The 24,742-nt window shown below is 42.0% G+C and overlaps 1 protein-coding gene across 1 annotated transcript in view; it reads left to right on the top strand.

Moving 5' to 3' along the window:
• ass1 (argininosuccinate synthase 1) overlaps positions 1–24,742 on the top strand; it is a 36,928-nt gene that overhangs the window by 1,033 nt on the left and 11,153 nt on the right. Inside the window, exons 2-10 of the mRNA XM_079525171.1 lie at positions 187–317; positions 1,952–2,020; positions 6,497–6,685; positions 7,956–8,012; positions 8,653–8,727; positions 9,685–9,755; positions 9,885–9,915; positions 17,912–18,002; positions 23,702–23,786. Coding sequence (XP_079381297.1) covers positions 216–317; positions 1,952–2,020; positions 6,497–6,685; positions 7,956–8,012; positions 8,653–8,727; positions 9,685–9,755; positions 9,885–9,915; positions 17,912–18,002; positions 23,702–23,786 — 770 coding nt within the window. The 5' untranslated portion in view covers positions 187–215. The remainder of the gene's footprint in view (positions 1–186; positions 318–1,951; positions 2,021–6,496; positions 6,686–7,955; positions 8,013–8,652; positions 8,728–9,684; positions 9,756–9,884; positions 9,916–17,911; positions 18,003–23,701; positions 23,787–24,742) is intronic.

The raw sequence follows: 24,742 nt of genomic DNA, 5'->3' as shown, positions 1-24,742 counted from the left end.
TTTCCTTTCCGAGTGTCAAAATCTGCACAATCTGTTATCAAGGCTTTTCAGAATTCAGAAGTTATGATGCTACCATCTATAAATCAGAATGTCAGAGATCATTCATTTATTCACCTTACAGTCAGGAAAAAGCTTTGCAGTGTTGATTTAATTATTGTAATGGCTTTATTTTGTTTTTAATTCTAGCTTGTGACATACTAAAGTAAATCATCGCCATGTCAAAAGGAACAGTGGTTCTGGCCTACAGTGGTGGATTGGACACCTCCTGTATTCTGGTGTGGCTCAAGGAACAAGGCTATGATGTTATTGCATACTTGGTAAGGTAACTAAGGTTACTGTGTGTGTGTGTGTGTGTGTGTGTGTGTGTGTGTGTGTGTGTGTGTGTGTGTGTGTGTGTGTGTGTGTGTGTTTTTTTGTGCGGTGTGCGCGCGTGCGAGTTACTGCCTTGTCTTATTGACTACTACATGACTCAAAAGTCAAAATTTTTAAGCTTGATGAAAGGTGCATATGACAAAGGGAGGTCCAAACATTCACAAAAAAATCTTTGAAACCAGTATCAAAGAAAAATGTCCCACTGCCTATAGGAACTTGCTAAAAAACGTCATCATGACGAATGATGAAAGTCTAACGACCAAAACGCTCATACAGACTTTTACTGAGGATATCAATACAATTATTTTGTTCACAATGCATCGCGTGTTGTGAGCTTGTACAGCGGCTATTTTCAAATAGCCGAAGTTTAAAATGGGGCTTAAGTGGTTAACCCTCTATCACATGCAGGATTTGGCAGCATAATACCAGTGCAAAGCTACCTAGATTAACTTTTGGCCTGTAGGCGGTGCAGAATTGCACAGCATGCAGATTTCCCTCTTGTGTAGCCTAACTCTTCATTCAGTGGTTAGCTATACAGGCGAAGGGAGTCGGGGAAAGCAAGGCAGTGTCTATTAGACATAGCACATAGTTAACAGCTATGGCACGCAAGGCTCGTGACCCCATAAATCTTGTTGGTTTTGGGATGACTCACTTCACGGGAAGACTAGAAAAATAAAAGCACTGCAGTGGCCCCGTATCTAACATGTTGTTCTTGTTGAAATGACATAACATTCACAGTACACACATGGTCTACTCTTGCGTGAAATACGCTATAAATCGTTGTTTCAGTACTATGCCCTTCCAGATGCTTTTCATCACAAACCTGTATATTTTCATTTTAAAGCGATTATTGAAATGGATAATATATCAGCTTTAATAATGTATTTGTTAGTCCCAACACGATAATAGTGATACTAGCTTCAGTAACTTGTAACAAACTTAAAAGCATCAGAGTATCATGTGTTATGTATGAGTGAAATCACATGTCCAACATCCTTCTCCTAGTACTAGCCATTCTGGGTGTATAGCACTCGCAATTCGCAAATATCTTAGTACTACCAATGCTGGCCATATAGCACTCACTTATAACATGGTAATAGTCATTCTGTCACTGTGTGTATAGAAAGTACAAGCCAAATGTGCTGTGAGCTTATAGATCTAAAGGTGTGCCCATCGGCACGCTACTACTGCCATAACCCAAAAACTGTGATCTGTTGGAATAAGAATAGCAGACAGACTATCATGTAACTAATTGAAAATACAAATGGTCATGAAAATATAATAGTTTATTCCTTATGACCAGTAAGTCTTGTACAGCAGAACAGCACAGTTTGTGATAATCCACACACTATTTATGTCTTGACATTATTTTGCTTAACAGACAGACAGTGGCAAAAACCTAACCTATATTACTAATATTATAGTCCCATGTTTATAGTGTTTCGAGTTCAACACTGGCTTGCCTTTGATCCTGTAGTTGCAAGGTGAAGTGAGTGCTTAATACAAACTTAATTAGTCACGAGTGACACAGGTTAAAATGTTATCCATTTGATTGGCTGTGCAAATTCTGTGCTTGCAGGCAAATATTGGACAGGAAGAGGACTTTGAGGCTGCCAAGGTGAAGGCTATACAACTAGGTGCAAAGAAGGTGAGTGGCTGTCGTATGAAACAACATAATAACTAAAAAGTGGTCTGTGTACTCAGTTCTGTTAAACCTAGAGGAAACCTTGGTTTCATCAGGAAACCCACGTTTTTTGCATCATTCGTGTGCTGCCTTCTCCTTCTCAACAGAACATACTAACTATATGATATGATATACAGGTTTAATTTTGTTACTATTGTGTACATGGTAAGTTCTGAGGACTTAAAGGGGGCCATTACTGTAATAACTTTGTACTCATGTACATAATAAAATCATAACGAAGTCCGACTAATAGATGGTAAGTATGGTAAGATCCATGGTTATGATATTATGGTATGAGGAAGATCTGAACTAGGAAGACTCCAATACAAGTTCACTTGTAGTGTTAACCGTTATGTCTGCTCTGCTGCGTGTGTGGGTGCAGAGACTAATACCCGGAGACAGTTTATCTGTTTACTGATTAAAGGACAGATGTTGCGGACCAGACGTTATAAAATAACTTGTCCCTGGCAGCCAGACAGACAGTGAAGCAGGTGTAAATTTGGAGCTTTTTACTTTACCACATGAACCCTAGCATTTCCTATACATTTGGCAAAAATAGCAGACATACAAGCTTAGTTGTGACTCAGCTTGTACATTAGCTGTTTTTTGCACTCCGTCTGTGAGTCCGTGTGTGAGTGTGTTCGTCCGTCTGTTACCAGCTAATCTCCGGCACCGTTAACCCGGTCAATGCCAAATTTTGCACACACACTCCCTGGATGCCAACGATGAACCTCTGCCCCAAAATTTACAGAACGGCCTGTTATAGTGCCACCAGGAGGCCGACTTTTGAAAAACACATTTGTATGTTATTACATTTTTATTACTCCTCCAGATTCTGTCCAGAAGTGGTTAAAGTCTTTCGAAGTGGTTAAAGTCAAGACCCCGTTTTATGTGTCCTTATTTATAGGCCTCCCAAATTTGCTCAGGTTTTATAGAAGATTGTTTTCAGAGTTATTCAGTCATTATGACCCAATCAAATTATTGTTGATGATTACATGAGGATGTTTTCTTTTAGCAACCGATTTGATCACACTCTATGAATGTTTTAATCTTGTTCAGTTGTTACTGGTCCCAGTCACGCTAACATACATTTTATCTGGTGCTTAAAAAAACATCTCCGAATAATAACGCTAATGTCAATATAATAGAATTTCCTGTCTCTGGCCATAACGTTGTCATATTTCAGTCCCTGATCCCTTTATCCTGCTTCTAAGCAGGACATCCTTCCGTTGTCTTGCTTTCACTTAACCCATTCAGGCCTGACGTCGAAATTTAAAAAAAAAAAGTTTTCTAAATCATGACAATTTTCGGAAAGAAAAAGGCACATTTTAACGATTTTTCAAAAATAGCAGATCTACAAGTTCATAGCGCGCCACTCGGTGGCGCGCTATGAGCTTGTAGATCTGCTATTTTTCAATAGCTAAATTATAACAATGTTTAAAACACCAAAACGGGTTCCCGCCCCAAAATGGGTTAATGGTTAATGTGGTTAAACGCTAACGTGACATGGATGCGTTCCAGGTCTCAATGGATTAAAATTCTGCTCATTATATCTGTCAGGCCCGGTCAGGCCTTCTTAGTTACTCCTTCCATATACTGTTATCACAGTTTATTTTAGTTATTGCATTGTCTCTTTTACGCACTGATACATTTTAATCATCTGTATTATTTCCAATAATACAGTGTTAGATGATTGCAGTACAATATAACATTTATATTATACTGTGTCTCACTGCTTGCCAAGAACTGCTTGTGTAAAAACACAATGCAATGATTTTTTTTTTTTTGTGGTGAAATGTGTCTTTTCTTTTCTTTTTAGGGAAATTGGAAATGAGATTAAGCCTAGCCATGCATAGAAACACCATGTCAGAGTGCTGTCAAGTTGGCTATAAATTCATACTTCTCTAAACCAATACATTTCTCAAGGGTGCTGTTTCAGGCCATAGACTCAGTGATCAAGCCTACCACCTTTTCAGGCATTCCACTGAAACCCACTGAAGCAGGCAGGCGATATTATTATGTCCCTCACATGTCTTTCTCACATTTAGTGCTGGATGTCCCAGAACTTCTTCCAGCTAAATGAGCCATGAGGCAAAATCCTCCTAATTGGTCCCCCAAATTCCACCCTCTCCTTCAATTCACAGCATGGCAGGTGGTCAAACAATGTTAAGAATGCGGCCCATAATCTGGGTGTGATTTCTGACACTGACTTGTCCTTCCAAGGTCAATGGAATACAAGGATTGTACAAACATGCTTCTTTTAGCTCATTTGCAGACCTTGAAAGGGTTGTTCATGTTTTTATTTAATAACTATTGCAACTCCCTGTGCTCTGAGTATAAATGCTGTCTCCTGTCTTCAACTTTTGCAAAATTCTGCCGCTAGAATAGAATAGATTATTGACCAATTTTAAGAAACACAACAATATTACACCATCCTTGCTTCACTGGTTGCCTGTGAGTTTCAGGATGGATTTTTCTCTTAGTTGTTCAAACTCACCTCATCACTTGGGGTGATCTGGCTTTTGTGGCCAAGTCCGTGTGTGTCACTTCAAAAACCTATCAAGGTTATTTCCTCCTTATTAATTCCTTGTATACCTTTTTCATGTTTGTCGTAATTGGTTTAATTAATTGATGCTATTTGTTTTTGGTGTTTTATCCTTTGACATTTACTCAATTGTTGTTGCTTTATCCTTTTGGCTTTACTTGATCATGCTATTTTACATTTTTTAAATAAATGTAAACCACTTTATAACTCTGTTTTGAAAAGCACTTCATAAGTAAAGTTCATTATCATTACTGAACAGAGAATAGGTATCTGGAAGTAGTATAGTTCTCAACCACATAACAATAAAATGGTTAAAAGTGTTATATCCAGCGAGAAATATTGTGAGGTCCTTTATCATACACATACAACAATTTATTTTATTTTAAATAACACCAGAATGGGGCATCCGGGTGGGCCGGGATGAAGTTCCGGTCAGAGGATTCAAACGCCTGTCTACGCGATTATTGACCATGTATGTGGTCACTTTACTAATGACTCTACAGGTTGGTTAGGCCTTGAGCCCAAACCACACCAAGGGGTTGCCACACAACTCCTTGCAACCAAACGGTTGCGAGTAGACGCACGTAGACGCATATAGTTGCAAGCAACCATTGAATTGAACCAATTGGATCACTTGGGTCGACTTGCGTCGACATGCGCCACCATGCGACGACGTGCAACAGGACATATCACACTGCTGGGATGAATGCTAAAAACCGTTTTGTTGCGTCTCGACACATTGGTGTGGTTTGGGCTTTAGGGCATCTGTAACTGGGAAGGTGAAACTCCTCACTGTCTGGTGAAAAGAAGCGTCTAGCCGAAGCGTCTAGCCGGAGGATGTAGTTGTCTACATCCTCTCCAAGACCAACAGTAGGATAGTTTTCAGTTCAAGCACCAGATAACACTTACACACGCACGCACGCACGCACGCACGCACCAGTCTGTGGGTGTCTGATGTGTCATAAAACTGACGTGTCAAGCAGCTGACCAATTTGGCGGTCTATTTAAGCACTAGTGAAACTGTTGTCGGTGTCACTGGAGGTTGGTAATGGTATGCACCTGTTTCATGCTACCCAGTACCGTCCTACAGTGGACTGTGCTTCCCTAAGGGTTATGTTTAACCCTCCATCCATTCATCCATCTTCAACCGCTTATCCGTAGTCTGGTCGCGGGGGCAACAGCTCCACCAGAGAGCTCGAGACTTCCCTCTCCAGAGCAACATTAGTGACTTCCTCCACATTTTTTTTAGTTTAGTTTACATTTTTGAATAAAATGTAAAAATCTGTTTGATAGTGAGTTATCTCAGGGGTTCTCAACCCGTGGGTCGCGACCCCTCGGGGGGTCGCCAAACTATTTTGGGGGGTCCCCAAATTATTTTCAAAAAAGAAAAAAAAACTATATATATTTGTTTTTGCAACTGAATAGCTAGAAAGTGGAAATGAAGAGTTTACATAAGTACACATAGTACATGCATACACCTTCCCTAATGATTATATCTGGTTTCAGTATTTATTTATGGTGTATTGTCTCTATTATTAAGGTTATTGTAGCAGTCCATTTATATTGGGGGTCGGGAGGGGGCGGGGCGGGGGTCCCGAGACATTGCCAAATCATTTCCGGGGGTCCCTGGCCAAAAACGTTGAGAACCCCTGAGTTATCTGACTGGAATAGGGAAAAAAGATTATCATTAATGATTAAAATAACACCACCATCCAAATCTTACACCAAGCCACCATCAGAGAAACTCACCAGAAACCAAATTGTGCATGTTGAATGGCAACTTTAGTGTTCAAAGGAAACCACAGCAACAATTAATCCTTTGGCAATGAATCACAGCTAAAATCTGATACAGTATATTTACGAAGACAAAATCCTTTCTCCCTTCATTCGTATAGGTGTTTATCGAGGACATCCAGGCAGAGTTTGTGGAGGAGTTCATCTGGCCTGCGGTTCAGGCCAATGCCATCTATGAGGACCGCTACCTGCTGGGCACCTCAGTGGCACGGCCCTGCATCGCCCGGCGCCAGGTTCAGATTGCGCGTCAGGAGGGAGCGCAGTTTGTTTCCCATGGCGCAACTGGAAAGGTGAGCATGGATTAAAGTTCTCTGTCACCACGACTGATTTCAGTCATTTGGATTCCATAGAGCGTGTCTTCTGTGAAAGCATTTTAATTTCAAGAACCGTCATAACTCTTGAGTTATCTCAAATTGCTGGTCCATTTGGTTCCATTTGTACACTCAGAGTTACAGACCTGTATATCTCAGAATTACGGAACTCTAAGGATCCATTTGGAACTCCCGATAGGAATCGGTAAAGGGAACCGCTAAGGAATCGGACCGTTAAGGAAGTAGGAACCGGAACTGCTATCCAACCCTATAGTCAAAAGAGGAATTTGAGGAACCACACAGGAGCAGAGAATTTTGTTTGAATTGATTGTCTGTTATTAAGAATCTTTCTGAACTGTGACATACATATAGTTACATGTATTTAATGTCTCATTTTCATACTAATAGTAGGGAAGAAGGAGACAAAACTGACTAGTCCTGTTCTGTCTGAACTGTGGTACTGGTTGATGAGTGACAGCAGTTAATGTAATGTTTTCAAAGTCTCTCATCCTCTTTATTTAGTCTCTTCCTAATTCTGTTATTATATTTAAATTAGTAGAATCTCCCTACCTGAGCTAAATACTTACCGTAAATACGGTTGTCTATAAACAATTGCACAGCTACCTATACTATAACTATAGGCTATACAAACGTAACCCTGGTTATTTGAGTATTACGAGCGAGATGTCTCGCTTATGAGAAAGAGCCCCCTGGTTTGATCACAGAAACATTTATTATACATTTCCAGACAATTCATTAGCTGGATCAAGGTCGCACCAGGCCACGTCAGCAGATCAGTCCCTTTGTGCTACATAAGGGTCTGCCGTGACTTCAGTTTAAAGTGCATTGAATTTTCACCTGCATGAAATGTGCTATAAAAATGATAATCTTGATTAATCGACTTTACTTCCTGTTTTGGGCTTGGATGAATTGTAAATTGTGAGTGACCCTCTCAAGGCCTCAACACTTCCCACAATGTTTTCTATGGTGCCTACTACTGCCATTTGTGATGCAGTGTCATACTTCTGCCTCTAGAGGGAGATAAACACCACTGAATCCAGTTCAGAGAAAGTTAAAAAATGATGACAACTTATACAAGCTATACCAGTTACACACAGGCATGGCTTTACAGCTTCCTCTGTTATTCCAGATTCAAAATATTCTACAAGAAAAATGCATATAAATATTTGACAACAAAGCAGTCCTGAGGTCTTCTTGTGTAGCTAAAAGAGTTTGTTTTATTTTACAGGGCAATGACCAGGTCCGTTTTGAGCTCGCATGCTATGCTCTTTATCCTGATGTTAAGGTGGGTTTTCTCTGCTGTAAGGTGCTTAATTCTGGACCAGTGATTCTCAAACCTTTTAATTTCATGGACCCCCAGTTTGATTTGCATAGCCCACAGACCCCCATTTGACACGATTCTGGGACTGCAACCTACACTGTAGGTTGAACTGCAGTAAAGTAATTTAACTCTAAAGGTGGGGTGAGCGAATGTCGCCTCAGTTGGGATTGTCCATCTGGAGCGAAGATACCGAGGCGCTGGAACACTGCGTTCACGCCGTGCCGTTCGCTTCGTTCGCGGCGCTCGATGCAACTTCAAGCCAAGTCGCGTCTTTGCATTGAATTTGTATCATTTGAAGTCAATGTATGTAATTACACCGCTCAAACAAATATTGTCTTTCGATGAGAATGTACCTATGAGTGTCCATTTGTACACTGATTTACAGACCTGTAAGGGTGCATTTGGTTCCTATCCCAACTATCAATCATTTAGTGCTTGGGACACCCTGGACATCCCAAGTACCCCTGGGGGTCCCTGGACCCCATTTGAGAACCAGTGGTCTGGACTACACCATAAAACATCCGTTTGTTTGATTATATTGAAACAGTTTAGTTGCGTGTTGAGACACTTACTGTCTCTCTACTGTATGTGACTTCCACTTTAGATCATTTCACCGTGGAGGATCCCTGAATTCTACACTCGCTTCAGAGGGAGAAAGGACCTGATGGAATATGCTCAGGTTCATATGACTGCATTGCTACACAGTCACACATGCAACATGAGGGAGCTCTGTTCAATCCCCCCCACTAGAGGGCGGTGATGATATTTCAGTTAAAGAAAACCTTTTTTTTTTTTTTTTTACATGCTGGAAGTTCAAATAATGTTGAACAACAGTAACAATGTTACAATTTGGGATTCTCATAAACAATACATATATTACATACATTTTGGAAATCCTGTGACCAGTTAAATCTGCCCCATCCATAAATCATCCATTTGAGTGGTTTAGTGAAGTTCAGGTGTAGAAGTGTACAAGGACACTAATACCAATATTCATTTGAATGAATGCCTCTGGTGATAAACCTGCCCCATATTTGCATACTGGGCCCTGAATGGTGCACCACAACTTCGGGGGCAGGGAAATCCAATCACAACCAAGCCGGGCCAGACCAATTCTGCAGAGGGCTATTTATTAAAAAAAACAAAAAAAGCCTGGAAACGACTTTACTAGCCGTTTCCAGGCTAGTATTGTACAGTTTAAACTTCCTCCACTCAATGTAATGATTCTTCATTCACGCACAACTGCTTCTTCAGCCGTTATGTAGAACTTTTCTCATTTAAATTCATTTAGGCCAACACAGTGCATATTTACACATATTTTATCATTTTTACCTGTTACCCTACCTTTAATGCTCCCTCTCCTGTCTGGTCAAACGGAGTCATGGAGTTTTCCACTCAATATCACAAACCACATACTCCACTAATATAAACTGATTGTCATTGTGCAATCTGGCTGACAAAGGCAGTTTTGAGAGACATGTATTTTATTATGAACACATAATTATGAAATAGCAACAGCTGGAAGTGATTTAATGACTGTTCTCTGACTTATTTTGATCAGAAGTTATTGCACTACCTTTCCTTGAACACTCACGTATGCTTATGTATTCATGTTGCCACTCTATTTCAAATCCAGAAACAAGGCATTCCTGTGTCCTCAACTCCAAAGGCACCCTGGAGCATGGATGCCAACCTTATGCATATAAGGTGGGTTTTGTTGGCACAATCAATCAATCCTAAGAGTTTCTTCACGATACATTTTCAATATCAAAATTGTATTACCCTGTAACGGTTTGAAACTGACTGTAATTAAATCATTGTTTTGTTTCCAAACAGCTATGAGTCAGGAATCCTAGAAAACCCCAAGGTAAGAGCCTGTTCCTGAAGCCTGAAAATTGTACATGATCTCAAAAGTAATTGACCAGCATATAATTTTTGTCTTGACAAGAGGTTTTCTCATGCGTGATCACCTTTTAACCACTTGAAACCCTAGCATCCCTATTATGGGGGGAACATTTGCAGAAAATAGCTGATCTACAAACCCACAGCGCAATGTGAGATTGGCTATACACTGACACGAACCATACGTCAAGCTGTGACTCCGCCCACCCCCGGGGGAAGTTGTGATTTGCTCTCGTTCACTGCAATGCAATTTGCGGCATTTTCAAAACAATATTGAGCAGAGTAGCGATTATCAAACGTATTTGCAATGCCATACGTTGAAAGATCTGTTGCCCGTGGACAAGGCACGCTACCTCCGCAAGTTAGATAGCATCGGCATAGATGTTTGTCCGTATGTGATTAAGGATTGGACCAAGTTGCATTGGCAGCCATAGAAAATTCTTACCCCAGGCGGATGTGACGTTTTTGGGCATTCCTGTCTAGCTTCGTGTCCGTGTATTGCCAGCGAAGAGATTTGGTGTAAAAAATTTAAAAAAAAGAGTGGACCAAGTACATAGCAGAACACAGTCAACAAAGTATTTGCTTACTAAGTACAGACACTGTAAGTGGTTACTACAGCATGAGAGTAAACAGGTTACGGTAACCTGTTTACTGGTTACCTCTCTGGCAAACCTGCTGTAATATCTAGGCCCATCTATATACAATTGAGTTGGGGCGAGTTGGCGATGGAAGAGGACAGGTCGCCATGTTGCAATGGGCGCCAAGTCACACAGCGTGAAGTATGCGGAGTAACTGCTGTTACCGCCTGTGCTCTGACGTCACTCACTTCTGCGTTTCCGCGTTTTCAACCCAGCCTTTACAGCTTCCGTTTCTCACATCCGCCATTAGTCACTCAGTCCGTCTTCAATCGTCTTAAAAATCAATTTCTCTTCAGAAGCGTTAATATTGTAACCTCGCCACAGCAGAACATCACAAATGATCCCAGAATGTCTGCATTCTGTTCAATCACGCGGATGCAGCCTAGATTCCGAGAAAACAACCTTTTAACACGGGACCAAAGTGGACAGCCCGTTTCTGTGTTTCCTTCTTCCAATTGGCTACGGCCAATCACTTGACGCGCATCGACACACTGCAAGACAGGCATGCTGGGTTACAGGTGCATGATGAGAAGCAGATTATTATTTTGTTTCCGTGTTCCCTGCTTCCCATTAGCTTCCTTTCTTTCCTTCTTCCTATTGGCTACGGCCGATCACGTGACAAGCACGTCAACACTGCAAGGCATGCTGGGTTATATATATCATATATTTATGTTTTTTTGTTTGTTTGTTTTTTCTAGATGTGAGCGCGCCAAAGGCGTGTGAACCTCTAGTTACAAACAAGTTCAGCTCCTTGAATTTAGTTTGTCTTTCTCACACAAACAATTTTACCACATCCCTAAAAGGGTGGGAAAAGACTTACATATTTAGGATAAGAAAATCTATTTATTTTTATGTTAACATACATGCTCAATAAAGTGATCAAAGACAAAGATGATGGTTGCATGACCGAAACGTTTGCTGCACTTATGTAGCATCTACTTGACACCAGCGTAATGATAACACTGTCAATCCAATGCACTTCTGTTAACCCATGAGAGCTCCACCACAGACAAACCCAAGTCAATCTCCCACACTTGCATGGGTGGGACAGTTTGATCTCTGCTGTGGTCATGGGTCAAAGCAGTACATGAAGGTTGCCCTTAACGACCTCCAAAAGTCCTGTCCCTCCGTCTTTTTCTCTTTGCCTCTGTCTGAGTCTCTGTCTCTCATCACCCCGGGTCCTCGCTGGGCCCTGGGAAGAGCCTGGGACACACAGACACTGACTTGTCGTCAGAAACGCTTCGCCTAATTCCCGATTTCATGGGAGCCCGAGAGGGGGAAGGGTTAGGGTGGCGCACCCAGCTGGGGCCTCCTGGGTTCCAGCCCTGGCTCTATTGTTCCTCTGGTTGCGCTGCCGCCGGCTGCGACGTGGGAGGGGAGCCATTTCATCGTGACACCGTGACACCAAAATGTCACCAGTAACAGTAAAGTACAAAGGCGGCGGGCCAGACAGATGAGTCCCCAATGGACGCGGTGTCATAGGGAGGCAAGGGGTTCCACGCTTCTGGAGTGGAGGGGCAAGGACAGAGCCACTGTATCTCTCTCTCTCTATCTCTCTCTCTCTCTATCTCTCTCTCTCTCTCTCTCCGTCTCGCTCTCTCTCTGTTTCTCTCTATCTCACACACCCTCCACAGCTTGTCCTGTTGAGAAATGTGGGGAACAGAAAGGGGGTGGAAAAACAACTCAATAGCATAGCAATGAATGATGACAGTATTGTGTAATTGATTTCATTCATGGGTTTTGCCTTGGCCCATTTACTCAAATATTAAGTCGATCAATGGCATTAAATACAATGAAATATTTATGGTGTGGGATCTAAAGTGGTAAAGGGATTTGAATACATTACATTACGGATTCAGCTTGAGCATACTGTAATAATTCAGTAATCTGTCTTCTCTGAATAGCATCAATACCTCACAAGTAATTTAGAAAGCTATGCTTTAATGTAGCTATGCTTTAATGTTAAATGTAGACTAATTTGTTAATTAGTCTACATTTAAACAAAATGAACAAAATAACCAGAAATGTACAGTCAATTGGCAATTGACGTAAATACAATTAATACCGATACTAAAACGCCAGACTGAACTAAATATTTCATCCATATATGTATGTAAGTAGAATCTTATATACCCACCAGATGACCTTTTGTCAAAGAGGTCATCTTGTTCTTGGTATCTCTTCTCTGTATCTTTCCCTTTCTCTCCTCTGGTTACAACCCTAAAGGCCCAGGGCAGACCTCAGCTATTCAGACAACCACCTCCCCCACCTGTCGCACAATGCTCCCACTCTACTCAACACAGTCAGATTAGGAAATGTCCAAATGGTCGCTCATATGTTCACCAATAGATAAGAACTGCCCAGGAGTTCAGATTACTCTGTGATTAGTACCACTGTATCCTTCCTGATAATAACACACCATATTGCCTACAGCCATGTTGACTAAGTGACATTGTTTATTTACTTACCCACACATTAAGTTATGTTAAGTTAAGCGCTTACTTTTTCTCACATGTGTGGATTATGCATTATGCAATCGGTTGGGTGAAGTAGATTCAGGTGTATGATTGAATTAAGCTGCCGGCCAAGCTAAACCGAGTATTTCACATGATCAGTTTTAGATTTCTTCATTGTGAAATTCCTAACATTAGGTTAACAACATGATGCCACGGATGTCGCCAAAAATGTACTATCAATGTACTATCTCCCTACACAGTGGAGGCCCACCCTGAGGCATCGTGACACCCGTCCCGAGTCATTAAAACATCACCTCAGTCTTAATTATAGCCTCTGTCAGTGGGCTTCCCTTGGCCCTGTCAGCTCTTTGATCGCAGAGCTGATGGAGCGCCGATGGTGCTGACCAGGAGTAAAGGAGCGTAACGCCAGGCCCTGTCCCCCAAGAGGAAATGAAAACTTGTTTTCTGCCCGTCGCTTGGCTGGGCTTACTAGATGGATGGATAGAAGATCACCCGGCCTTAGGGGAAGGATGTGAGGTTGTAGGGTCCATGTATGCATGCTCATGTGTCCTTTGAAGGAGGGAGGTCAGCGCTTGTCATGTGCTTTGCTCGGTGCCTTGGTCTGATTGTTTTGACCTGTGATAGTTAGCGAGTGGCCTCAGTGTTTGCCTGCACTCACTTTGCTTTTTCACTCTGCTTGTTAAAGAACCTGTAATATGTATGAGCCATCCACCCTGATTAACCACAGCCCCTTACTGTATACTGCATTACGAGCTTGCAGATCAGCTATTTTTGTCAATCCTTGACGATGTCTGCTTATAATGTCTTGCCCAAATGAAGTGGCGAATTCAGCTAAAGGCCCGATATTAGCCCAACGTACGTGGGTGGTAAGGATATATACATTTGTCCACACAATAATGTTTTATTCTTTCCGTTTGCATTTTAAGGAGGACAGACTTGAATCATGGTCATTTAAGTGTTATTTCCAACCCAGTGAGCCAAAGATTTAGTTTTTTTTCTTTTTTTTAACCACACTTCTCTCTATATCTCCGTCTCTCTCCCTTCTCTTTCTTTCACTGTCCTCCCTCCACCACCTCTGCCTTTCTTCTGGTCCTATTGGCATCAATTGAAAGCCAATGAGGCAGCTAACGTGTGGAAAGAAATTTACTTGCTTTAAGTTCATGCCTCGCCTCGGCTCTCTCCTTCGCTCTGCGGGCCACATTCAGCACAACAATATAACAGGAGCAAAGACTGCCAAAGGAGCTGTTCTGTGCTACATGATGGCATGCTTCACGCCCCATTTCACACCAATGCCCCTCTCTCTTTCTCCACCCCCCATCTTCTCAATCTCTACCTTTTCCTCTCTTTCAGGGCCATGGCTTTGGGACAGGTTCCACCTGCAGGGGGTTAGAATTGAAATGCATTGATCGCTAGTGCACTGGAAACAAGCCTATTACATTGCTTTGCCCTTTTCTTTTTATCCAGCAGTGTATAAGTTCGAGCTCTCATCTCGTGAGCACGCATGTGTTTGCGACGGCCATATGAACTATGTTTTTTGTGTCCATATCACTACGCCCAAAACATAGTTCCATTTGATAGAGGGGTCGAAGTTGAACGAAAGTTGCGCTAATATTTTAGAAATGGGTCAACAATACAAATTACGCTAGTTTTGTGGATTAATTTACTTTTAATGCATGGCCCCGGTTCGATCCCAGGCTCCCACAGAGTTAGTGTCCAAGTGCCCTATAGCTTGAGCAAGACACTGAACCCCTAAATGCCTTACAATACATGGCTTCCTCCACCATCGGTGAATGTAATCACACAATCTATGTAAAAAAGCGCTTTGGATAAAAGCGCTATATAAATGCACCATTTACCATTTATGGAACTAAAACCACTCCCACCACGGGACTCTGGCAATCAATTAATACAGTTGCAACTATCCCTTTAAGGCAATAAGAGGGTGAACGGAAAATACCAACATTATATGGTTGCTTTGATGAAAATGTGCCAGTTTACCTGTAAAAGAGTCTCTCACTGACCATAAAATCTATCACCCTTTCAGTCCTGCTCACGGTCAGTGAGGAAGTTCAAGGAAATCTCCATTATATGATTTTCCCATAAAGTAGCATTTCGTAAATTGCTTTTAGGCATTATTGCGTGTCATGTTACAAGGCTCTGCTAAAGACGTTTATTTTGAATTTTTTCACATTCATTTTATCACACATTTTCACAAAAAATAGCCTACAAGTATATCTATATCTGTATATCTACAAGTGTGAATCTTTGTCGGCCCGTAGATCTTCTTCTTCTTCTTTTTTACATAAACATAAACAACCATATATAAGCAGCAACAGCCCAACAAGAATCCTGTTATTTTTTCTCATTCTCCAGTATTTGATGAGTATGCATCAAATGGCTTTTTGGGGCAGTCATTTCACCCCTCTCCTGTTTGCTCTCGTTGAGCATCTTTCAGGGCACTGAGGCGGAAAATAAGGAGAGAGAGAGAGAGAGAGAGAGAGAGAGAGAGAGAGAGCGCGACGGATGCTTTCCAAGTCAATTTTGGTGTTTAGTTAAAAGGAAAGAAAGCGATTACGCTGCTCGTTTTCTGCTCACTGACTGGCGGCAAGCGGATGGCGATTAGTTATTGTATGATGATTTAGCGTCTGGTAAAGCTTTCCATTTAAATGCACCCAGTAGTTATGGTGCATAGTCCCCCTGCAATTTGCCTCAGCTCAGGAGACATTGTCCACCGTCTTGTCCTAATGCTGTGTAATTGTTGGGGGGCTCATTGCTGGGTGGATGTAGCAGATTGCCGCGCTCTTTTAGGTCCTCGCCGTGACTTGCTGAGATGGTTTTCAGATCCCCACCAACTCGTCTTTGTTGTAGTCTACCCATAAACCTCACAACGCGTCTTTTTGAGCTTAATTGTAGATCAGCTATTTTAGGCAAAGAGGTTTGGTATAGACATGACACTCGTGTGAAGTGAGGGGTGCCTTGGGAGGCATGCACAATAAATACGTCATAGTAAAAAGTCCATAGATTTGGCTGCCACATGACGTCACAGGGAGCATGCACAAATCCAGGCATTGGAAGCCCTGGTCATCTATACGGTTTGGTTAAAGGAAAAGTCCACACCAAAACACATGTACCCTGAATCAGCCTATAGTCCTGTCCCAACATACATGTTGGCCTTGAGTTGTCTCATAGATACCCCCTGTTCTCCATTTTCCTCACCCCTCCCAGTAGCTCCCACAGTAAAAAGCAGCTAGGATGGTATAAAGCTAGTTGTCTTCTTCTAATGCGGATATTTTAGTAGCTCCAAACCTTTTTTCATGAATTGTCTATTAATAGTGTCCTGGTACTCACACATGCACCGTTTGTCATCCTCGAGCTGCCGTTCATACAGAACCCAGCGATAGAGTTCTCAACGGGCCTGAAAATGAAGGTCTGACCCGGGGTTCTGTTTGAACGGCAGCTTGAGGATGACAAACGGTGCATGTGAAAAGTACCAGTGAAAATATTCGTTTGGAGCTAAAATACCCGCATTACAATGAAGACAACTAGCTTTCTACCATTGTAGCTGCATTTTACTGTGCATGACGACGATACACGAAAGAAGAAGCTTTCTACCATTGTTGCTGCATTTTACTGTGGGGGGAGGGGTGGGGAAAATGGAGAAACGGGGCATCTATGAAACAATTCATAATCCATACAATATTTTGCGTCGCTCCGTTCTGTGCATTAGCGTATTGCCACGTTTTTCACTTACTTTGAAGAGCCAAATATCCGTAATCGCATGTTACAATGACAAAATGATGTGTGTGCATGGTGTCATGACCTGGAGCGAGGTCTAAACAGATTGTCGCGTGTATTGTAGACCATGATTTTTCTCCGATTCTACAACATCTGTGAGTGTCATTTGAGAGCGCTCTATCGATGGTTTAATTAATGCTGGCGGGATTTTTTTTAATGAAAATGGAAAAAAAGGAAATCAGAAAATCTGAACGTGAACATTAGAGGAAGTGAAATCAGGTGAAAAACGTGTAAATGTGTATATGTCTCTTGGACCAGAACATAGTTTTCTTATCACTGGACAAAGTGGACAACAAAGCAGGTGCGCCAATAGCAAGGCCTTAACGCTCTTGTGGCGCCCAAAGTGAGACCCCATGTCAAGCCACGGTCGATGGACTATGCAACGACTTGGCAAGCTGTGTTGGACAGAATAGTTTATCACCCATTTTTCACATAGCTAGCTACATAATGTAAACGGACTGGCTACAAGCGGGGCACATGTAACTTCCACCCAGCCAAAAGGGTCACCAATTCAAATGATGGGCATGTGGTTTTGTGAAACATTCTGTTGCAAAAGGCATATACGCCAGAAAAACCAAGGCAGATGATTTTTTTGCTGACACTGCGCAGTGCGCACAGGTGTAATATTACTGTGTGTGTGTGTGTCCTGTTTCCTGCTCAATTGGTTCTGTGACTGTCATGTCAAGTAGGCTATGCTTTCACTTGGCTTGTTCTTTTCTTGGGGATGTGGGTTACCCCTGCCCTCACCCCACCCCACCCCTGTGGCGAAGAGCTATACAGGGAATATAAATCCAAATAGAGGAGAAAAATGGAACATTGATTTTTGTCTTTTCACTCAAGTCCTGATAGCTCTCTCAAGGTTATTTTTTCCCCCTGCATCATCCTCCATCTCCTTTTGCTCAACGTACCTGAAGTCTGTTATCATCTCAGACAATAGAATCCATATCTGCTGTGCTATCCTTCAGATGAAGTCTAAAAAGGTCCAGGTTGTTCATCAAGGGCCATAAAGTGTGAAATAGACTTCACTTCTGTGATTGTATGTGTGTTTCAGAATCATGCCCCAGCTGACCTGTACATGATGACAAAGAACCCAGAAGATTCTCCCAGTGTCCCTGACACGCTTGAGATAGAGTTCAAAAAAGGTATGCGAGTGTCACCTGTTTGTCCAGCTGTTGCTTCTGTTTGTGTTTATTCCTGTCTGCAGATAGTTACCCCCATATAAGATGTATAAAGTGTATTGTTAAAATGTTTCAGAAATATTCAAAATGTTTCAAATTTTTTCAATATTTATATATTTTTTAAATAGCAGATCTACATGTTGTGGGGTCCTCTGGGTCAGTGGTCATCATGGACCCCTGGGGGTCCCCAGACCTCACCATAGCCAAAATTATGCATGAGTGCGGTCTAAAATACTGTATGTGTGTCACTCCAGATATGACTCCTTCATGCCATGTTCGATCGCCCTTGCCTCTTCATCCCTATTACTTAAACCCCCGAGGCTACAGTTACCATTTTGCCCTGGCTGTGTTTTATCATCAGCTCTGACCACCCAGACTTAACCTCAACTCCTCACACCATCACTTGGTCCAAAGCTGCCATGTTTGGCCCTGAGGCACATGCACAGACCGGAAGCATTAAGTCTAACTAATACACCCTGAGGCCTGAGAGACATGCTCATTAGATATATTACCACAGGGACTCGGCTAAATAGTGGAAAGTGTCACATGTTTGCACAGACAGAAAATGGCCAAAAACATTTGAGCCTGGGGCAAATGGCACAGATGTCCCCTTAATCCCTGGCCAGTAGCAGAAGCTGAGCGCTCGCTGAGGGCTAGAGGCTAACATCAATGGCCTGGTGGTCACTCACTAGCCCCTCTCATCACACGAGCTTGGCTGACAACTTTATGAGCTGCAATTACAATTTGAAAAAAGTTCAGAAGGTTGGCTTTTGCAATTGGGCATTGATGATCCCCTTTTAACCACTTAAAAACCCTATTTTATACATAGGCTATTCGGAAATAACCGGAAATAACCGATCTACGGTAGAAACTCACAACGTTTTGCAAACTTGCGATTGTTGACCGTAGCTGGAAAAGTGGAAAAAGTGACCATTTTGAAAATATTGTAAAAGTAAAAGGAATTTTCCTTTTTAATGTTTAAAAACAAAAACAAAACCAGTGTGGAGATTTTGAAGCATTTTCACGCCTATGGCATGCCCAAAATAGAGACACCAAGGTGAAAGTGGTTAATCTAATCCACTGGAAATTAAACATTTCACTGTTGGTCTACATCTGTGGGAATGGATGTAGCTTTACCAGTTTCTCAGGGGAAATGTGTAATGATAAAACAAGTAGAGTGGTAACAAGTTGACAAGTAAGGATATGTCCTTTTTGTATAACACTGAAGCAGTGGTCGAAACCTAGCCTTGTTTCGCGGGCTCTTTACTGGCCTGCACTCCGTTTTCACACATATTCTCTGTGCCTTTATTGAGCACCCTATGACAAAAGCTGTTTTAGCTGTCCACACAAAGGCCCGAGCCTGCTCCTCCTCCCTCTCAGCACAAGATCAGCGCAAGAATGTTTCATTTCATTACCCTCCAACCTTTTCATCGCAGCCTTTCTCACCAAAGTTTTCTCACTGATTAAAAAAGAATATTTAACAACAGGAACCTTTTCCCCGTCAAACACTCCATTCCCCACCTTCTCCCTTTATAATTTTATCCCTCCCTCCTTTCATCCCGAAGAAGGGGAGAGGAAAAAGAGACAGAGAGGAAAAATGTAAAGCAGTAATTTTTCCTACAACTGTGTCTGCGCTCCCATTGTCTGCACTGTTCGGGTGCGAAAAAACTGAAGAAAAGGATCACGGGGAGAAAAATAACCCTCAGTGAATTGATAGAACCCGTATGATGGAAAAAGCGAGCACAGAGACGAAAGACCGGTCCATACAATCCCGCGTTCACACACTCACTTAATTTATTTGAACTTTTAATCTAATTATTAAGTATTTGGGGGCGGGGTTTGGGTGGCCGTTTTTTTTAATAGTGTGCTACCCGCTCTGCCCTTGATTGCGCTGAGAGAACTTTTTTTTTTCCTTTTTTTTTTCACGGGAGCCACTTGAGATTCTCGGGATCTGGGAATGATCTGGTGACAAAGCCCTTGTCTAAAAATGTTTGTCAAGTCCTTCACGTGTCATTCCAACTAGGGCTTTTCTTTAACACACAGAAGTAGCTGAAAAGCACCCCGAAGTACTGCTTTTCTCTCCAAAGCTATTTGATTGGCAATTGTAAGTATGCTAAAGGGCTATTGAATACGTAACGGCCGAAGAATCGACTATCAGACTATTTCTTCTTTTTTTCCCCTTTCATCCTTCACCAGTCCTCAAAAGGTTTATATTACCCTCCACCCCCATCACACACACACATCCACACACACATGTGCATACATACACTCGCACGTGCAGGCACCCTCACATACACAAATACACGCATACGCCGACAAATACACAATACCCCTTCGCCCGTGTTGCAGTGTGTTCCCTCTCCTTCACCTTTGAACTGCGTTGCTCATTTCAGGACAGGAATCAGGACAGTGATTGATTTGCACTTGGTTTCAGTAGCTGTGGAGAGAGAGTTGTGTTCTGTTCGGTGGGGGTTGTGTTAAGCCTGATTTATACTTGCGGTCCTTACACAGCGGAAGCATGACGAATAAACAAATCCGAAAATCCATAGATGAATATTTCATAACCATAGATGAATATTATTAAACCATTAAGACCCGATTCTACAAATGCCTTCTAAATCAGTAGTTCTCACACTTTCAAGATTTTTAAAAAATAGCAGATGTACAAGCTTGTATATCTGCTATTTTTGAATAGCCAACGCAAAAATATAATGGGTTAATTTGCCTCATTCATAGAGGTTTTATTTTCATGTTAAATCGACCTGGTTTTGAAAATAGATGACGTTGTTTATTGCCATACTCATCCACAAAATGTATTATGTTAATTTTTAAGTGAATTGTTTGCACCATGTCAACATTCCTGGTGTGTAAAGTTTGTGCTGCACATCGAAGATAGCAGATCTGCACACTTGTAGAGCTAGTTTTGGTGCACGACAGGCACACGCAACTAATATAAGTAAAACTCAGGCTCCGACAGGCCGATGGAATGATTGATTATGTTAGTTAGTTAGTTAGTTAGTTAGTTAGTTAGTTAGTTAGATTATGTTAGTTAGTTTGTGCTGCACATCGAAGATAGCAGATCTGCACACTTGTAGAGCTAGTTTTGGTGCACGACAGGCACACGCAACTAATATAAGTAAAACTCAGGCTCAGACAGGCCGATGGAATGATTGAAAGATGGACCATCTTATGGTTTTCTCTGTAGCACACAAGAACACACAGTGGCGCGAAAAGAAGGGAAAAAAATAAAAACGCATTGCTCTGAGTCCAGAGAAAACACAAAACCTAGTGTGTAATTGAATTAGAGAAGGGCCTGGCCACAATTTCACAGCCTTCAGATGAGCTGGCCCTTTGAATTTATTAGCACCTCTCACCACATCTCATTAGCAGGCTTTTTATTGTTAATCCATTGAGACCTGGAACGCATCCATGTCACGTTAGCGTTTAACCACATTAACCATTAACCCATTTTGGGGCGGGAACCCGTTTTGGTGTTTTAAACATTGTTATAATTTAGCTATTGAAAAATAGCAGATCTACAAGCTCATAGCGCGCCACCGAGTGGCGCGCTATGAACTTGTAGATCTGCTATTTTTGAAAAATCGTTAAAATGTGCCTCAAATCTTTCCGAAAATTGTCATGATTTAGAAAACTTTTTTTTTTTTAATTTCGACGTCAGGCCTGAATGGGTTAACCAAGAACCATGTTTTTTCTTTTTTTTACTGAGATGCTAGTTGTCATCCACTGATTACGACTGACAGTCATTGATTTTGTCTGTAGACTCAAATCTCCATGCTTTAGATTACCTAAGCAGTTCAATTCAGCACGTTATAAATGTGATTCATACTCACATGAACGTCATATCTACTCTTTTCACAGCTTTAAAGAAAGATATTAGTGTGCATGCGTGGATAACTGTTTTTAAAGAGGTGTAATTATGTGGTCCTGTAGAATGTAGATAGTGGCATCTACAGTAACGGCTTCTGCTGCTGCTATTATCAATAATCATCATACACGTAGAACACATTTTAATAGTTGGTGACCAAGCTTTTGCTGTCATAGCCCCCAAATTGTGGAATGTCCTCCCCTCCCATGTCAAATTGGCCCCCACCATCGAGACTTTTAAGTCTCGCCTTAAGACCCATCTTTACACCTTGGCTTTTAATTCTGTTTGAGTTTTCTGTGTTTTTGTTTGGCTTTGTTATGTGTGTGTGTTTTTGTTGTTTTTTTGTTTTAGCTTTACAGTGTATTTAGCATTTAACTTTCTGTACAGCAACCCTGAGTTGTGAAATGTGCTATAAAGTGGATTGGATTGGATTGAATTTGGAGGAATTCTTAATATAGTGGTTACAAAAGGTATTAATTGATTGACCGAGTCCCGTGGTGGGAGTTCTGGTCTGGTTTTGGGGAATATTAATTATTTGTTTGCCACTAGGTGGCAGCAAAGGGTAGGTCCCATATTTGGGTAGTTTCATTTCCGGTTTCCTGGCTTGGAGACCGCCATTGTAAGGAACGGCTAATGTTAGCAGTAGCTCACAATGTTTATCTTTCGCCAGAAACGTTAACATGTCGGGTGCAATGCGATAAAAAAATCACAAATCACTTCCGAACCTCGGATGGATCATCATCACCGTGGACAGCGCCACATTTTTCAGAGATAACAGCCAAAGAAGATCCTACTTTGAATGTGACCCTTTGGCGTGTGCGCACGTATCCTGGTGCTGGGGGTATGCAGGTCGTTGCCTAGCAACCGGGCCAGTGCTAAAAGTAGATTGTCGAGCCCGCGGCACGCCGTCCAGGCTGGCTTGGCAGCCTAGGTGCCCAGACGGTTGAGCTAACCGTCCGGTGATATAAAGCTTTATGTACGAGATGTCTTGTACTTGGCATACTGTACAACCGGTGTAGAGGGAAGAATTTAGTAGTTCCCGGGGCCACGCATTAAACATGAATTAATCCACAAAACTATAGCGTCATTTGAATTGTTGACCTATTTCTACCATATAGCGCAACTTTGATCCCTGATTTTTTGTGTTCAGTAACACTGCGCCGCATATAGAGTGCAGCATAGAGTATATGCGGCAGCTTCGCAGCAGCATACTCTATCAAAGCATTCACGGCAGCGGTAGCTCTAGTCTCCACCACCTCTTTGGGCATTGGCTCGCACTCAGTACAAGTACACCACCAGGTAACATTCTCTAGTGCTGTCGTTGCAGCTGTTGGCATGGCTTCTTGCTCTCCTCTCTCTCTCAGCCCGTTCTATGTCCATCTGACACAGTTCATCATCCCTATATTCAGGTTCATAAAGATATTCCATCGGCTGTGCAGTGAAAGCACTATCTTAATTACTTTTGTAGTCTGAACTGTTGAAGTCACGCTAATGTGCAGATCTAGTTTGAAAGAATTGAAATAACTATAATATTTCTCTGTGACACAAAACTTACTGTATGAACTTATAAAGTAGCTGGAACGAGAAGTCCTTAACCACTTACTGTATTTCATTCCCATAACTCTCTCCACATTTCCTGTCTCTCTATTATCACTATCAAAGAAGGCTTTAAAAATCTGTTTTGGTGCAAGTATGCCCAATCAATTATGTCAGCCTATACTCGCTCTATTCTGATCAACCAATTGCATCTTGTCTCATGCCATCTGAACCTTTTTAGGAGTGCCTGTCAAGGTGACCAACAAGAAAGATGGCAAATCTCAGGGCAAACCACTTGAGATCTTCCGCTACCTCAATGACATTGGGTAAGTCCAGTATGACAGTGATTCTCTAACTTTTTTAATTTCAAGGACGCCCAGTTTGGTGTGTGTTAGGCAACGGACCCCATTTGATCTAATTGACCCTTACAGGTCTATTTAGAGTTACAGACCTGTATTTGGTTTATAAGCTGGGGCACCACCCTGACCCCATGTTGAGAACCACTATGGGGCGGCTCAGGACGCAGATTGGCCACTTGGGAATCGGAAGGTTCCTGGTTCGATCCCAGGCTCCCCTGTGTTACTGTCAAAGTGTCCTTGAGCAAGACACTGAACCCCCGAAACGGCTCCCGATGAGCAGGTTGGCGCCTTGCACGGTTCCCTCCGCCATCTGTGTGTGAATGTGTGAGTAAATGGGTGAATGTAATGCACATTGTAAAGCGCCTCGGATAAAGGTGCTATAGAAATGCACCCCATTTACAGCAGGGGTTCTCAACGTTTTTGGCCGGGGACCCCCGAAAATGCTTTGGCAACGTCTCGGGACCCCCGCCCCGCCCCCTCCCGACCCCCAATATAAATTGACTGCTACAATAACCTTAAACCATTTTGGGTGGGAACCCCTTTTGGTGTTTTAAGCATTGTTATAATTTAGCTATTGAAAAATAGCAGATCTACAAGCTCATAGCGCGCCACCGAGTGGCGCGCTACGAGCTTGTAGGTCTGCTATTTTTGAAAAATCATGAAAAATAAATAAAAAACTTTTTTTTTTTTTTTTTTTTTATAATTTGGGGACCCCCTAAAATAATTTGGCGACCCCCCGAGGGGTCGCGACCCACAGGTTGAGAACCCCTGATTTACAGTACCAGTGCAGTATGGTCTGCATAGACTTACAGCAAAATAAATTGCCTCCAGAAAGGACTTTACAGGAACGAGTTGATGGTTTATAACTCTATACTTATTAAACTAATACTTAGTTGATCGGGATGCTAGGATTCAAGGGGTTA

The sequence above is a fragment of the Electrona antarctica genome (assembly GCF_951216825.1).
Source record: "Electrona antarctica genome assembly, chromosome: 16".
Lineage (NCBI taxonomy): Eukaryota > Metazoa > Chordata > Actinopteri > Myctophiformes > Myctophidae > Electrona > Electrona antarctica.
This window is presented reverse-complemented; position numbering and strand designations above follow the sequence as displayed.